The sequence below is a fragment of the Microtus ochrogaster genome, unplaced genomic scaffold (assembly GCF_000317375.1).
Source record: "Microtus ochrogaster isolate Prairie Vole_2 unplaced genomic scaffold, MicOch1.0 UNK27, whole genome shotgun sequence".
Taxonomy (NCBI): Eukaryota; Metazoa; Chordata; class Mammalia; order Rodentia; family Cricetidae; genus Microtus; species Microtus ochrogaster.
In genome coordinates this window covers 4,967,736-4,984,544 of record NW_004949125.1, presented here as the reverse complement: position 1 = coordinate 4,984,544, position 16,809 = coordinate 4,967,736, and the positions used below count along the sequence as shown (strand labels likewise).

General features: G+C 43.7%; 1 protein-coding gene across 5 annotated transcripts in view; it reads left to right on the top strand.

The window, feature by feature from the left end:
- Positions 1 to 8,298: 8,298 nt before the first annotated feature.
- The window catches only part of Znf655 (zinc finger protein 655), a 16,624-nt gene continuing 8,113 nt past the window's right edge, over positions 8,299 to 16,809 (top strand). Inside the window, exons 1-5 of one of the 5 annotated variants that reach the window (XM_026789708.1) lie at positions 8,403 to 8,629; positions 9,917 to 10,073; positions 11,778 to 11,863; positions 12,206 to 12,332; positions 13,323 to 14,683. In XM_026789708.1, coding sequence (XP_026645509.1) covers positions 9,941 to 10,073; positions 11,778 to 11,863; positions 12,206 to 12,332; positions 13,323 to 13,519 — 543 coding nt within the window. In that variant the 5' untranslated portion in view covers positions 8,403 to 8,629; positions 9,917 to 9,940 and the 3' untranslated portion in view covers positions 13,520 to 14,683. The other 4 variants (XM_026789709.1, XM_013354074.2, XM_005368059.3 and 1 more) reach the window with 4 other exon arrangements.

Genomic DNA, 16,809 nt, shown 5'->3' with positions numbered 1-16,809 from the left:
TTTTGGTTTTTCGAGACAGGGTTTCTCTGTGGCTTTGGAGCCTGTCCTGGAACTCGCTCTGTAGACCAGGCTGGTCTCGAACTCACAGAGATCCTAGGTTTTTTTTTTTAATGAATCTTTGGAACTTCACCTGGAATAAGACATTTCCTTGTGGTCTTTCCTAGAAATAGAGAAAGTAAGAAGGACTTTATCCCTTTTCTGCTTCTCAGTGGTACTGAGGAATACATGGTCTCATTCCCTTAAGCTGTTTTCAGTTATGTGAAATATTTATTTTTATTTTTTTATTATGTATATAGTGTTCTGGGCACCAGATCTCAGATCTCATTATACTGGGTGTGAGCCATCATGTGGTTGCTGGGAATTGAACTCAGGACCCCCAGAACAGCAGTCAGTTCTCTTAAACCTCTGAGCCATCTCTCCAGCCCCAGAGCTAGATTGACAGCTTATCAGAACTCCATTGATTAATGTTAAAACTCTGAACTTTTGAAGTTTTAACATAATGATACCATAAAGAGGGAAAGCAATCTGAAACATTTTTTTGTTTTCATATATATTTTAAATCAGTATATATGCTTATACCTTTACATATTGCATTTACACAGCTTAAGACACTTTATTAGACCTTTATAACGTGCATTTACATATCTTAAAACACTACTTAGACCCTTACAACTTATTTAAACTTTCACAGCCTCAGTCCTTACATAAACTTTATACTTTTTTCTGTCCAATCATTTACCATGAGACACAGGTGGCAAGAGTATGACATTTGAAGGTCCTGAATAAGGGAATTCTATAAAGGGAGAATAGGGAATTCTTCTAGGAAATGGATGTGAGCAACTGAACACACCGAGTCTCCATATCGCACTGAATCTAGGCTTCATTTGGCAAATGCTATGCCACTAAGCTACATTTTCTTTTTTTTTGTTTTTTGTTTTTTGTTTTTTTTTTTTTTTTTTTTGGTTTTTCGAGACAGGGTTTCTCTGTGGCTTTGGAGACTGTCCTGGAACTAGCTCTGTAGACCAGGCTGGTCTCGAACTCACAGAGATCCGCCTGCCTCTGCCTCCCAAGTGCTGGGATTAAAGGCGTGCGCCACCATCGCCCGGCCATTTTCTTTTTTTTTTAATTGTATTTATTTATTATGTATACAGCATTCCTTCCAAGTATGCTTGCAGGCCATAGGAGGGCACCAGATCTCATTATAGATGGCTGTGAGCCACCATGTGGTTGCTGGGAACTGAACTCAGGACCTCTGGAAGAGCAGTCAGAGCTCTTAACCCCTGAGCCATCTCTCCAGCCCACTAAGCTACATTTTCAACCTGACCGAGGTTTATAGGTTTATGGGAGTTAAAAGGATGCCCCAGATAGTCACTTCAGCAAAGCGTAATGACATTCCCACACCTGAAACTGTAGCTCCATCCATCCATCCATCTCACCTAGTTGCTCTGTGTATGACATTAGTGCTAGCCAATGTGGCCGTTAATCAAGTGAATTAATCCATGGGATAAAGTGAACTGGTTATTAATGCAGTGCTTTGGAAGTAGACATAGATGGGCTTTGTTCAACTCTATAAAGCATCACTTGAGATTTTTATATGACTTGCCTACGCAATAAAGGCATCGTGAAAGATAAATGTAAAGGGTACTGGCCACATAGCAAGAGCTCAGAAAGTTCATGGGGCCAGTAAGATGGGATCGGCCGGTAAGGATGCTTGCTGCCAAGTCTGACCGCGGTTCCATCCCTGGACGACATGGTGGAAGGAGAGACGATACATGGTGGAACTCTCGTAAGTTATGCTCTAACAACTTTCACATGTGGGTGGGGCTTGGTTTACCAACAGCTGGAAACTGAACTCAGGATTTTTGCAAGAGTATTAGGTGCTTTTATCAGCGGAGTCGTCCCTCCAACTCCTTGTTCTTTTGCTTGATTTAAGATAAATCAAAGAGGGGCTGGAGAGATGGCTCAGAGGTTAAGAGCATTGCCTGCTCTTCCAAAGGTCCTGAGTTCAATTCCCAGCAACCACATGGTGGCTCATAACCATCTGTAATGGGGTCTGGTGCCCTCTTCTGGCCTGCAGGGATACACACAGACAGAATATTGTATACAAAATAAATAAATAAATATCAAAGATGCTTTCATCTTTTCTACCCTTGTCTTAAATCATGCTATAACTTCATCAGAGACAGTAGCTCTGGGATGTAAATGGGTTTTTCTTCTTTTTGTGAAATTTTTTCATTTATTTTACACACCAACCAGTTTCCTCTCCCTCTACTCTTCCTGTTCTCTCCTCCCACCTCCCGCATATCCCCCCTTCCCCGCCATCCACTCTTTCTCAGAAAAGGGCAGGCCTCCCACGGGAGGCAACAAAGCATGTCATATCATGCTGAGGTAGGACCAAGTTCCTCCCACTGCACCAAGGCTGGGCGAGGCATCCCTGCATGGGAATAGGTTCCAAACAGCCAGCTCATGTGCCAGGGACGGTTCTGATCCCACTACTGGGAGCCCCATAATCAGACTAATCTACAAAATTGTCATCCATATGCAGAGGGTCTAAGTCAGTCCATGTAGGCTCCTTAGCTTAGATGGATTTTTCTTTGGTCTGCCAGCTCACAAATAATGACACAGAGACTTATTATTAATTATGAAAGCTCAGCCTTACCTTAGGCTTGTCCCACTAGCTCTTATAACTTAAATTAACCCATTTATACTAATCTCTGTTCTGCCACATTCCATGACCTCATCTCTCCATACTGCTCATCCTGCTGCCTTCAATTCTGGCAGGCGACTTTGTCTTCTTCTCAGAGTTCCCTCTGCCCAGAAGTCCTGCCTAGCCATTAGCTGCTCAGTTTTTTATTACACCAATCACAGCAAAACATCTTCACACAGTGTACAAATATTCCACAACACTGGATCATTAAGGAGAAAAGAGAACCTAGAGAAATTCCAGAGGAGGGAAAGAACAACAATTTACACTACTGCTACTACTATTACTATCACACACACACTGGTGAAGCTGCCAACTTCCTTATGAAATACACCTTGAAATCAGAATGATGTAGGAGTGGAAAATAAGGAAACTATACTTGCTTTGTGGATAGTGAAATCAAAGGATATGAAAAATATATCATTAGTAAATGAGGGGACATCAAGGAGGAACCCCAAACTGAAGAATGTGTGTGTTCTGGAAAAGATATCAAAGGCAACTTACCTCTTTACAAGCTGTTTGATCTTTCTTAACTCTCAGAGAAGGAGAATGATGAGTTTGATTATATAGCAACATAATATACTGCTCTAGGCTTGCTCAGGAATATTCCAAGTATTCTGGTATCACTGAACTTGAGAGGGTGACTGGCTTAGCACAGACTCATCACTAGGTCTAGATCAATAAACCCTTGGGTCAACAGAATCATCTTGCATAATAAAATAAACTAGAGTTAACTATGTTCTGCTAAGAACTTGCCTTACTGTGGGAGAACTGGCTCTGCCCATGTCTGAGGGGGTCCGCAGTGGCCAGGTCTGACCAGCTCAACTACCACCCAGGTCTGCATCTAGGACCTTGGGTTTGCCACCCTAACATCTGCTCCATCTATGATCTACTAGAGCATGTGAAGAAGCTGGTCCTGCAGCACAGGTATTGTCTCCAGGACTCAGGGTAGCTGAGGGATATCCGAGAGGTGTTTAGAAGAGGGTCCATTGGCACTAGTGTGCCAGAGCCAGAGACCTTGAACCAGACCAATGGCTGACTGTAATTTACAAGTAAAACTGATAGACAAAAGGGTCTGCAGAGTGACTCACTGCAGCTCCCAATGCCACTAAGGCGAATAAAAAGCTGTTGGAGAGGCAGGAAAGACAGAGGAGCAAAACATTTTCTGCTTTGTTTCATTTTTTTCAAATTTTATCTTAGGTTTTCATTTTAGGGAGGGGATGCTGTAAGGTGAAGGGCAGATATGGAGTAAATGGGAAGTGAGAAAAATTGGGGTGCATGATGTGAAATTCCCAAAGAACCAATAAAGAAATTATGTTTTTTTAATTTTTTTTAAAAAAAGAACCTGCCTTAGTTACTTTGCTGTGATAAAATTACCCTGTCCAGGGCTAGAAAAATGGCTCAGCAGTTAAGAGTGCATAGTGGTCTTACAAAGGATCTTAGTTCAGTTCCTCACACCCATTGTGTGAGGTGACCCACAACTCTAGTAAAAATCCAGCCCAGGAGATGTTGTCACCCTCTTACAGCCTCCCTGGGCACCTGCACTCACATATACAAATCCCACACACAGACACAGGCATATAAATTAAAATATTATCTATCTATCTATCCATCTATCTATCTATATTTTTTTACAAGACTCTCACTACGTAGTTCTCATTGGCCTGGAACTCTCTAAGTAGACCTCTGGAGTACATGGAAGAAAGACATGCACCACGCATTACCACACCTGGCCCATTCTATTCTTATATTGATTCTCAAGAGTCATTTCTCAGCCAGGCAATGGTGGCACAGGCCTTTAATCACAGCACTTGGGAGGCAGAGGCAGGCAGATCTCTGAGTTTGAGACCAGTCTGGTCTACAGAGAGCTCCAGGGCAACCAGGGTTATACAGAGAAACCATCTGTTGACAAAACAAAGAAAAAAGTCTTCTCAGAGAGTCTGGTCATGAACTTAGGTCTGTATGTTCTCAAACTGAGCATCTCCCCCACGCTGAGCCATCTTGCTGAAATTTCCTGACCCCTTTCTCTCTTTGAGAAAGGGTTTCACTACAACCCAGGTTGCCCTAGGATTCACTGTTTCCAAAATTGGCCTCAAACTTGTGGCAATTCTCATGCCAAAGTGCGGGAATTACTACCAGATCCAACGAGGTGTGTCTTTTTATTTATTTCTTATTTTCTTTTTTTGGTTTTTTCGAGACAGGGGAGGTGTGTCATTTTTGCTGCTTGTCAGTGGTACACAGTACTTACGTTTGCTACAGATGTTGCCTATGGCTTAAAGCTCTGATACACAGGATGTTGTGTCATTTCAAAGACATTTGAGGAATTTAAAATATGATGTCGCTGGGTGGTGGTGGGGTAGATTGCCGAATTTGAGACCTTGGTCAACAGAGCTAGTTCCAGGACATCCAGGGCTACACAGAGAAACCCTGCCTCAAAATAACAATCTGGGTGGTGGTGATGATACATGTCTTTCTCTGTGAGTTCGAGGCCAGCATGGTCTACAGAGTGAGCTCCAGGACAGGCTCCAAAGCTACCAAAAACAAAAACAACAACAACAACAACAAAAACTCTGTCTCAAAAAAACAAAACTAAACAAAACAAACCCCAAAGCAAAACAAAAACCACAAAGTCACTCCCATTCCTCATGTTTTCTGAGAGCAAGGGAAACCACAAACATATCCCAGTGGATCACCCCCATGTCTTATAAGCCAGAATATGACATATGCCCATACCCAAATAAAGCTGGTCACTAGGGAGGTGGTATCAAGGCCAGCATTAAGATATGCACATCAATAAACCTACTAGCACTTGGGAAGCAGAGAAGAAGGATCTTGAGTTAAGGGCGGTATGAGCTACCCAGTGAGTTCCGAAATAGCCTGGGTAACTACATAGTGAGACTGTCTCCAACAAAAGTCTTACTTCCTGGAGTTAGAAAGAGGGAGAATACCCAGACACGCTGCTACTAGGAAGCAAAGCAGCAGGGAAGAGCAGAAAGGGCTGAGATAAAGCTATGAGTGACAGAGTGACAGCTGGGGCGATGGCTCAGTTGATAAAGGGTTTGCAAGAACATACTGATCAAACTTCAATCTCCAGAACCCACGTTTAAAAAAAAAAAATGAAGCCTCACTGTGTGTGGTAGCCCACACCTTTGATTCCCGAACTTACGAGGTAGAGGCAGATACATCTATGAGTTGTAGGACAGCCAGGACTACATAGATCCTGCCTCAAAAAAAAAAAAAAATAGCAGCAGCAGTCAGGTGATATGTCATCATCCCAGTCAGGTGATGTCATCCCACTGCTGCAGAGGCAGAATCAGGAAGATCCCTGAGGCTTGCTGTCAGCCTACCCTAATTGGGCAGTGATAGACTGCCTTAAAAAAGTGGTTAGTGCAAGCCGGGCGGTGGTGGCGCACGCCTTTAATCCCAGCACTCGGGAGGCAGAGGCAGGCGGATCTCTGTGAGTTCGAGACCAGCCTGGTCTACAAGAGCTAGTTCCAGGACAGGCTCCAAAACCACAGAGAAACCCTGTCTCAAAAAAAAAAAAAACCAAAAAAAAAAAAGTGGTTAGTGCCTGAGGGATGGCCACATCATCCTCTGACATACACATGCACACACATGTACCCACACCTATAGACACGACACATGTAAAGCTCCCCAGAAACACACGCCCATGCATACACTCACTTTTTAAAAACCCTGTTATGAGGTTTAAGCTCTGATTTCTTTCTTTGGTTCTCCTCCTAGTTTTGTTTTTGAGCAGGGTTTTACTATGTAGTTCTGGATAGCCTGGAGCTCACTAGGTTGGGAACTCAAGATTCACCTGCCTCTGCCTGAGTCCTAGGATTTCAAGCATAGGCCACCACAATAGCAGTATCTTTTTCTTTTAAGATTTGTTTGTGTGTGTGTGTGTGTGTGTGTGTGTGTGTTTGCATGCGCCATGTATGAGGCAGCCCAGAGAGGCCAGAAGAGAACATTTGACCCTCTGGATCTGGAGTTACAGGTGCTTGTGAGCTAACATGGGTGCTGGAAACTGAGCTTTGGTTCTCTGTAAGAGCAGTTAGGGCTTTTAATTGCTAAGCCATTTCTCCAAGTTGAAGAAGATTCATTTTTATTTTAAGTGTTTTTAATGTTTGTTGTTTGTTTTTTTGTCTCTTTGCAGACAGGGTTTCTCTGCGCACCTCTGGCCATCTTGGAACTCTGTTGACCAGGCTGGTCTCGAAATCAGAGATCCATCTGCCTCTGCCTCCCGTGTTTTGCCTGTACGGATATCTGAGTACCAAGGGTGTGCAGTGTTCCCAGTGGTCAAAGGGCATCAGATCTTCCTCTGGAACTGGAGTGACAGAGGGTTGTTAGCCACAGTATGGGCTCTGGGAACTAACTGAATCTTTATCCTCGCAAGAGTAACAGTGTTCTTAAACACCAAGCTATCGCTTAGAACTCATGTCTGAGGAAGTTGCTCAACTCATGGTGGCTTGGAAGCAAACATGAAGGAAGGGGTTGCGAATCCCAAAAGACTGCCTGACAGAAAAATCTTGGTGACTTCAGTTGAATCCTCTTGGGAAAAAAATGTGTTTGCTCTTTCCCAGTAGGGCAACACCTGTTGAAGGGACACTAGCCCTCTGGAACGTGTGGCTCTGGCAGGCCTTGCCCTTCTCCCCCATTCCCTGTACCTTGCTAAAAACCTTTAGATTACATTCCTGAAGCTAGCCTCCAAAGTCTATTCCCTTATTTGGCCACTTTCTCCTGAGACTGACTACCAAGGTCCAGCTATCAAAGTATTGAAGTCCAGATAAAAAGCCCCCTTTGGCTCACCTAATTAACATGCCCAATTAAAATTAACACCTCGTCCTAACATAGGGTTTCCCCCTTTACCTTTATAAACTACCATTTGTCTATGCGCCAAATCCGTCTCCGCTCTATCCAGAGGCAGTCTTTTGTCCCTCTGGGACAAATACCCCTCCACCCTTTCCCGTGTCCCCTACTCTCTTGTCCCCCATCTCCTTTATCATCGCGCCCTAGCCCATTCTAACCCAGATCTCCCACTTTCCTCATCTTAAAAATGACACCTGCAAGGTCATTTGCTGCTGTTTCCTGCCTGAGTCAGAAAGGAGCCACTTTTAACTTTTCCTTCCTGCTAAAGGAGTCCCCTTCACCCTAGATCGTCCCCTTCTGTGGGTAATTTGGGGTCAGACACTTCCCAGGAGAATCAAGGCCCACCCAAACCAGTATTGGGCAGGAGGGTTGTGAGGGCCAGAGAAGGCGTCATTAGTGTTATTCCACTTTTTGCCCAGGAATCCTTGTGGACTCTCCCGGCGGCCAGCGTCCGGGGTCTGATAGTGACAGGGACAAGTCGGGGGCTCTTTTCCAACATCTGTCGCCCTCCTTACTAATATAAGATGGACCTCAATCGGCAGGGAGTGCCGTGCGACCTCAGTTTGGTCTTGAAAAAAACAAGCAAATAAGTAACGAAGAGCTCGTCCAGAAATCCTGAAGTCCTCCTACCAGAGGCCCCGAGTCTCGGCCGTTCATCCGGGAACCTCCCCCCGGAGCCGCCCTCCCGTGCACTTCCGCCGCCGGAAGTGACGCGAGCGCCAGCCTGGGGGCAGTCGAGTGTGGCCCCGGAAAAGCTGGCGCTGCTCAGCCAGGAGCGTCTCGGTGACGGGACAGTCGCTAGACCCGCCTCTCCACCTGGGTGAGTCCCCCGGAACCGCTGTCGCGTCGCCGTGGGAGCGGTCGCTTGTTTGGTCTGCGGCGGACGCAGAGGAGGCGCCGCGTTCCGGCTGACGGCTGTTCCCGGAGCCCGGGCACGCGGAGGGCCGAGCTCGCGGCCCTGTTTTCTCGTCAGCCCGGGTTCGTCGCCGAGTTCGGGGAACCGGAGTGGTCCCGTGCTGGCGAACCTAGCGGCCGAGCCCCGGTGGCAGCTAGGTTGGTGTGGCCTACTTCGTCCTCTGGGGACCGAACCTTCACCTAAAAGGGAAGTGGATGGAGGGCGGCTCTGGGCGAGGCCTGTGGACGGGCCGGGAGCGTCACGGGGGGCGGTGGAAGGTGGACGGAACGGTGTGCGCGTCCTTGGGTCTGAAGGACACCAGGCACGCCGCAAACCTTCCTCGTGCGGCTTCCCGGCGGTCCCACCAGCCTGCCCTGAGGGTCCGTCTCCAAAGTGGGTTGTGTCATTAGCCGTCAGGCCCGTTGAGTAATGCTGAACCGGTTACCACAGAATTCCTAAGGGGCCTGCTTTTGAGAAAAACAATGAGTAATCTTAACTGGCGTGTTTCTCCGGGTCTGAACTTGAGCCTCCAAATACTTAGAACGCCCTATGGAGAGATGTACGCGATTGTACTGGTTGATTCTTTTTTTTTTTTCTTTTTTCTTTTTAATTTTAGAGGCTAGCTTGTTTTGTTTTGTTTTTGAGACAGCCTTGAATCTAGCCTTAAACTCCTGAATAGGAACTCCTGCCTACATCTTCCAAGTTCTGGGATTACAGGCCCAGCCATATATAATACACACACACATACACACATACACTTTAATACCACAGATTTGGAATTTCCAGTAGAGTCAGAATAGTGCAGAATTCTTAGACCGTACAGTTTGAGTTTTAAATTTTGAAACTGAATAATACCGGTTTTTTTTCGTGTGTGTGTGTGTGTGTGTGTGTGTGTATGGAAGGGTGTTAGGGATTGAAGTCAGGACCTTGTCCACACTAGGAAATACTCATACCTTGAGCTATATGTATTTTCAGCTCCCGTTTTTTCTTTGCTATTTATTTTGGTAACTTTGTTTTTGAGACAGGGTTTCTCTTTAGCTTCGGAGCCTGTTCTGGAACTCTCTCTGTAGACCAGGCTGGCCTCAAATTTACAGAGATCAGCCTGCCTCATGTCCCGAGTGCTGGGATTAAAGGCATGCACCACCTCCGCTTGGCTATTATTTTGGTAACCTTTTTTTTTTTCCTTTTTGCACCCAAATTACCATGTACTTTTAATTAATTAATTGCATTTAGAGGAACTTAGCTCTGTGGACAGTGACACCTGGAATCGAGTACTTCTGTTTGTTTATTTGTTGTTTTTTGAGATGGTTTTTCTGTGTAGCTCCGGCTGTCCTGGAACTTGCCCTGTAGACCAGGCTGACCTACCTTAAAGTTTATTATTTGCTAATTTTTCTTAAATATCTATACATATATATTAAGTAATTTCTCCTATTCTCACCCTGCAGTGATGGTCATTGTCCTGAACAGGGATGGAGGAAATATCCCATGAAGCAGCAGGATCACCAAGGGTCCAGTTTCAGTCTTTGGAGAGCCAGTCTGAATGTCTTTCCCCAGAGCTTCAGTTTCTGCAGGACACGGAGATGGAGCAGGGATTCCCTGGGGGTAAGGCGGAGACAACACTTATTTCCAGGAGAATGGGAGTATTAAGGGATTCTTAGGCCTGGTGAGAGGTCAAGGGCTGGAGTCAGAAGATGGCCCTGAGAGGAAGAAGTGGAAGGGAGGGACAGAAGGGATTCCTTCCTGGTTTGGGCACTTCTGTCCTGCCCTGGCTGTTTGTCCTTTAGAAAATGTGGACCTGTCACCATATCCCGAATCATTTTTTAAGATAGGCTGCTTTTGCCACATCTCACTAGCCTTACCTGGTTTTCACTTCCTCATAGACTCAGAAAGAACCTTTCCCTCCCTCTGTTCCCTTCACTTTGTGTCTTCTTTGCTGATGATTTATTCTGTTGCAACTGCAGTTTGTGAATTATCTAATTTTGGTCAAGAAAGCAACCATTTAATTTGATTGAGCACAGTGTCCGTTTAAATGCACAAATGTTACATATTAACAGTACATTCATGTACATTTATTAGATAGATAGGTTTGGCAGTCTTTTCCCCCTGCCCCCAAGGTTTGCTACATAGTCCTAGCTGGCCTAGTACTGTCCAGCCCATGATTTGGATGAATTTTGTCTCAGTCTCCCAACTGCTAGAATTGTAGGCATTCATTACTAGTACTTAGCTGCTGATTCTGTTATGTAAGAACTGTATCTTACCAATGCTAGTGCCTGAAATAACTTGTGTGTTAGCAGCCGTTAAGTGGAGGGTGCTGTTGGGGCATTGTTGGAGCATGTAAAGGATTATGAAGAAACATGTTCCTTGTTCCTGAAAGTTTCATACAGTGGTTGCAGAGAACAGTGCCCAGTAACAAAAAAAAAGAAGGCATATGGAGTTTGTAGTAAATGGTATCTGGGAAAATATCAAAAGTTTGCTAAAAAGTCTGACCCTGAATAAATCACTTCAAGTCCTTCAACTTTTTTGTTGTTTTGAGATAGGGTCTCTACATAGCTGGGCTGTCCTGGAACTCACTATGTAGACCAGTTTGGCCTTGAACTCACAGAAATTCTGCTGCTTCTGCCTCCTGAGTCCGGGGATTACTGGCTTGTGCCACCACACCTGGTCCCCTTCAACTCTTGAGACAGTCTTATTATGTAGTGCAGGTTGGCACTGAACTTTGCTTTGCTTTGATGACTTTGAACTTCTGATTCTTCTACATCCTCTTTCTAGCTGCTAAGATTACAGTTGTGTGCTACCATACCCAATATATGGTGCTGGGCATTAAACCCAGAGCATCATACATGCCAAGCAAGTACTACACCAGTTGAGCTAAGTCTTCAGCATTCTTTTTGCTGCTGTTTCTGTGGTTTCTTTTTGTTGTTGTTTTGTTTTGTTTTGTTTCATTTTGTTGTTTTTTGAGGCCATATTTTTCACTTGTAGACCAGGTTTGCCAGGAAATGTTATCTGTCTTTATTCTTTGCTTTGCTCATCAAACGACAGGTGTAATGCTTACCCTTTTGGGAGGATGTCCTGAGGATAAAGTGAGAACCCTAATAAAATGCATAGCACAATCTTAAACATATGTAAGTGAGAACAGCTACCAAGGAGGAGTGGACTTACCTAAAACCTGGTAAATGTTTGTTGACTGTCTTAGAATGATGATGTGAAGGAGGATGCCACACATGCTTTGGGCAGGAGAAGTATCTTCTGAAAAGGGAGCCCAGTGAAAAGGCTGCTCTCACTCTTGGCTCCTTTCTCCTCCCTCAGCTCCACCTGTTCTCCAGGTGCCTGCTCTTCCCCATGAGGGAAGCCCAGGAGACCAGGCAGCTGCGCTCCTGACAGCCAGGTACCAGGTGAGCTGAGGGACCCTCTGTTTTTCCTCAGGGTTTCTTGTTGCTGATTGAGTGTGGCCTCTCTTTTGTTCCATTTGTTAAACTTGCCTGGAATCTTTTCAGAAGCAGTTTGGGAACAGATCCTCTTCAGAGACCTGGATTTGACACAAACAAGTTTTCTATCTCCCCACCACCACCTTTGTTCACAATACTGTGATGGGCACTTACGGGATTTATTCTCTAGGTTCTAGTCTGTTCTCTCTCAATAGCCACTAGATGCCCTCTGTGTCATGTTCATCATTCTCTGGCCATGGTGCTATAATGGTAGCCCGTTCCTGAAAGCAGCCAGAATTATTATTTCAGGAGTTTGTGACATTCGAGGATGTGGCTGTGCATCTTACTCGAGAGGAATGGGGATGCCTGGACCCTGTTCAGAGGGAGCTCTACAGAGAAGTGATGTTAGAGAATTATGGAAACGTGGTTTCACTGGGTAAGGACCCTCCTGTTGCTCAATATTTGAATTTCTTCCCTGTTTCTGAGTAGGTGTGAGGTCTTCGAGGTGGTCCGTAGAGTATGTTCAAGTTTCAGGTTTCAGCCCTCCATTTTTAAGGTCCTCTCCTCTGGGAGGGTTAATTTAGGGTTACTTTTGGTTATCAGGAGGAGACCTTTCTACTCCTTATCCCCAGTTCATGTTTCTTGCTTTTGTAGGACATCTGTTTCCTGTTAGCAAAGAGAAACTTGGTTGAGTTTTGGCTACTTTTCTTTTCTTTTTTTTTTTTTTATGTGAGAGTCTTAAGGATCTTCCCAACCCCTTAGACTCTGTTCTGATTCCTTTGTGCCCTCTGAGTTTTCCCAGTAAAGAAACACACATTTAACAGAAAAGCTAAAATCTCTCATGTTGAGTAGTCTCTCACTTTTTAAGATCTTCAAACTCATCTCCAAATAGACAGGTTTGAGAGACTTCATTTAAAGTTGTGACTCACTGTGGGTACTACACATTATAGTGCATTACTAGGTGGTGGTAATCCCAAGTAACCATACCCCATGCAGCAGAAGGCCCAAGACATCCCATACTAGGCAGGCTAAATTCTTAAATCATTATTATTTTTTTTTTTGAGGCTGCCTGGGATTAGGCATTCTATAGTGATGTTGAGAAATACCTGTGAGGGGGGGGCAGGGGAGGGACAGGATTGTTAGCAAACTCCTTGATGTGAGCTTTGCTTCCCCCCTTTATTTTGACCTGTCTTTGATCTTGCATCCACTCTTGTGCATTTATGTCTATAGTTAAAACTTTCTCCACCAATTTTTTTTTTTTTGGTAGCACTTAGGCTTTTTGTTTTGTTTTGTTTTGTTTTGTTGTTGTTGTTTAACCTTGATTTCATGTTGGATCTAAGAAGTTTTCTTACCTGTGGGGAGGCAGTTTGCTCATTGGGAAGGTTTTTCAGTGTGTTTTCCATTCCTGGCTCTTTGATCTTTATAGGCATACTTCTCCGTCTTCCCACCACCCGGATTCATTGTGTGAATTCCTGCCCAGCCCTGAGTCATACCCAGGCAAGTGCTTTCTCTGGAGAAACACTTGCAGTCCTAACGGCAGGAATCACCAAGAGATGGCCCAGGTGTCGGCTTTCCATCGGTAGTACTCGTCCCTGCATGGAAACTCCTTTTCCAAGATTGTAAGATATTAAATTTGGTTGATGGAATAGATGTTCATTGGTATGCCACCATTATGTAAAGTTGCCGATCCCCAAATGACCTTTGGTGAATCTCTTACGTGGAAGCCTTCTTTAAAATCACATGGCATTTGGAACTCAGTTCATTCATAAACCACACTTGATGGTCAGCTACTTGTGTGAGAAGCCACAAAGCTAACCCTGTCTCTTCAGTTACCGTCATTTCCTGTTATTTTAGAGCAGGGAGCACATGTTATGTGTTCATCTACTAGTGAATATAGCCTGTCCACTGCTTTACCTCACTTTCTTGTGACCCCCAAACTTTCCTCATGTTTGGTATAATTTTCTCCTTCCTTTAAAGTTCTGTCTTTTTGTCCCTGATTTTTTGTGGTACTATACCAAGTGATGTATTTATATTACCTTTTCTAATTAAGTGTTCTTAACTCTGTCCTTGATGGAGGGGAAGAGGGGGGCACAAAAATTAAATAGTTTAGGGCATCAAAATTGATGTATATTTTAAAGCTTTGTACATTGTAAAATGATTATATATAATTGTAAACTACTGTTAATTTTACTAATACAGAATTTCCAACAATTAACTTGTGTACTTTTTGTAGTAAAGAAATTTTGTAGTACTTTAGCACAAGCCTATAGTATAATATACTACCAGGTGGAACTTTATTTCATTTTATCTTGTCCTACATACATGCATACCCACAGACTACAAGAAACCCTCCTGTCCTCCCCAGCTTGTTAGTGTGATCAAGCCAGCATATTCTTGTTGTTTGTTTCTGTTTTTCGAGACTGGGTTTCTCTGTGTAACAGCCCTCACTGTCCTGGAGCTCGCTCTATAGACCAGGTTGGTCTTGAACTCACAAAGGTTGCCTGATTCTGCCTATGGAGCACTGGGATTAAAAGCGCATGCCACCACTGCTCATCCAAGCCTGCATATTCTTAGCAACCATTTTTAACATTCTTGGGAATTTTATTTTTGCGGGTCACCATACTCCATTTGGAATCTAAGGTTATATATGCTTACTAATTTTACTTAGTGTTTGGGATTATAACATAAGAACTTTATACTTCAGTCTATGCTTAGGCTCCCTTTCCGGTGTATGATTTTTCCATGGCTGTATTTTTATTTGTCACAGGCACTAGGTTAGTCTCTTTGTTGAGTCTTTGCACTAGACAGCAGCAAATAAATAAATGGCTGAGTTAAAAAAAAAATGTTGACGTCTTGGAAGCAACAGTGATTTGCACAAAGTGTTTACTACTGTCATGTCTATTTTCTCTTTATACTACATGCAATGTATGTGTATATCTCACTTAATCCTTGCTGTAACTCAACAGTGAGTAGAAGATGTTACTCTTTGAAAAGGCCTTTTTAGCCGGGTGGTGGTGGTGCACGTATTTAATCCCAGCACTTGGGAGGCAGAGGCAGGCGGGAAAAAAAGAAAAGGCGTTTTTTAAAGCCTCTAATCTCAGCACTGGGGAGGTAGATGCAGGCAGATCTTGAGTTCGAGGCTTGTCTGGACTACAGAGTGAAATCTAGGACAACTAAGGCTACACGGAAACCTTGTCTCAAGGGAAAAAAAAATCTTTAAAAAGTTTCATTCATTTGCTAATTTTGTGGGGTGTTGCACCCTGCAGCTTGTGTGTCAAGATCAGAGGCCAGCTTTCCATTTGGTTCTATCCTTGTGCTGTGTGGGTTCTGGGGGTTGAACTTAGATCAAGCACCTTTACTAAGCAATCTCACTGTCTATGCAAGATAGTATTAATTACTCCTGAGAAAACTGAGGCTCTGAGAAATTAGGCTTGGGACCTGGTTCTTTCCCTGAGGCACATGCTGTCTTAGTTTTTTGTATGCTTGGCACAATAGGTCAATCAGATATTGTATCGGCGTAAATGAATGCAGACAGAAATTGTAATAATATATACAGCTTTAATTGGGAAATAGACTTACAGAACCAGAGGTTCCAGCAGAGAACAGGAAAGCAGAAGGGAAGGGGGGGAGCACGCCAGCAATCTTTATAAGTAAAAAATATCCTCGGGGGACCCCGCCTCCTGCAAGCAAGATGATTGACTGAGTCTTTCCTACACACATATGACATTAAAATTCTGGGATTTTTTTTGTTTTGGTTTTGTTTTTAAGTCAGGCATCCTGGAACTCTGTATAGACCAGTCTGTCCAGGGTGAAAAGAGATCTGTCTCCTGAGTGCTGGGATTGAAGGCAAGGGCTGAGCCAGGTATTGTGCACAGATTTAATCTTAGCACTTGGGAAGTAGAGGCAGATAGATATATCTCTATAAGGCCAGCCAAAGCTACACAGTGAGACCTTGTCTCCAAAACAAAACAAAAAACAGGTGTGCTCCACCACCATGCCTGGCCCTCATGTTACATTTTTACACTATAACTATTATTTTGCCATGATAGGGATGTAAACCCCAAGCCATATGTGTAGAGGCAACTGCTATTGTAGTTTAGCAGTACTTTCGTCTGACATGAAAGATCCCAGTTAAGAATCTAAAAGGGATTGACTGCTTAAACCCCCAACTGGGATTCAGAAACAGTGCATGCTGTTCGTGCATCTGTTCTGATCTTATTCTCACCTGGTCTCCCAAGATTCGTATATTTTCCAGGCTAAATGTCCTTTAAAGTTTTTCTTTTTTTCTTTTCATATTAATTCATTTTATTTTATGTGTGTTTTGCTTATATATATGTGTACCACGTTCATGCTTGTGCCTGTGGAAGTCAGAAGAGGGCATTGAATCCTCTGAAATTGGAGTTATGTATAGCTGTGAACCCCTATGAGTACTGGGAATTAAATCTGGGTCCTTTCCAAGAGTAACAAGGTTTTTTTTTAACATTTAAGGCATCTCTGCAGTCCCCAAATGTTCCTTTTTACAAAATTGGGTAGCTGTTATGGTGACATTTGGGTGCAAAGTTGGCACCCTATAAGCTGTTTTCAAAAGAAGTTCAGGCATGTGAGAGGCAGAGGCAAGTGAATCTCTGAGGTCAGCTTGGTCTACAGAGAGAGTTTGAGGATGGCCAAGGCTACACAGAGAAACTGTCTTGAAAAACCAAACAAAAAAAGAAATGTAAGATACAAGATTCATGTTTCTGACTATCCAGGAGCATTATTAGTGGTGATAATGCCTGAGACCAATTTTAAAAAATGATTTATTGGGCTGGAGAGATGGCTCAGCCATTAAAGGCTAGGCTCACAACCAAAAATATAAGAGTTGGGTCCCATAGCTGTCTCTCTAGCCACTAAAAATAATATAATAATAATAATAA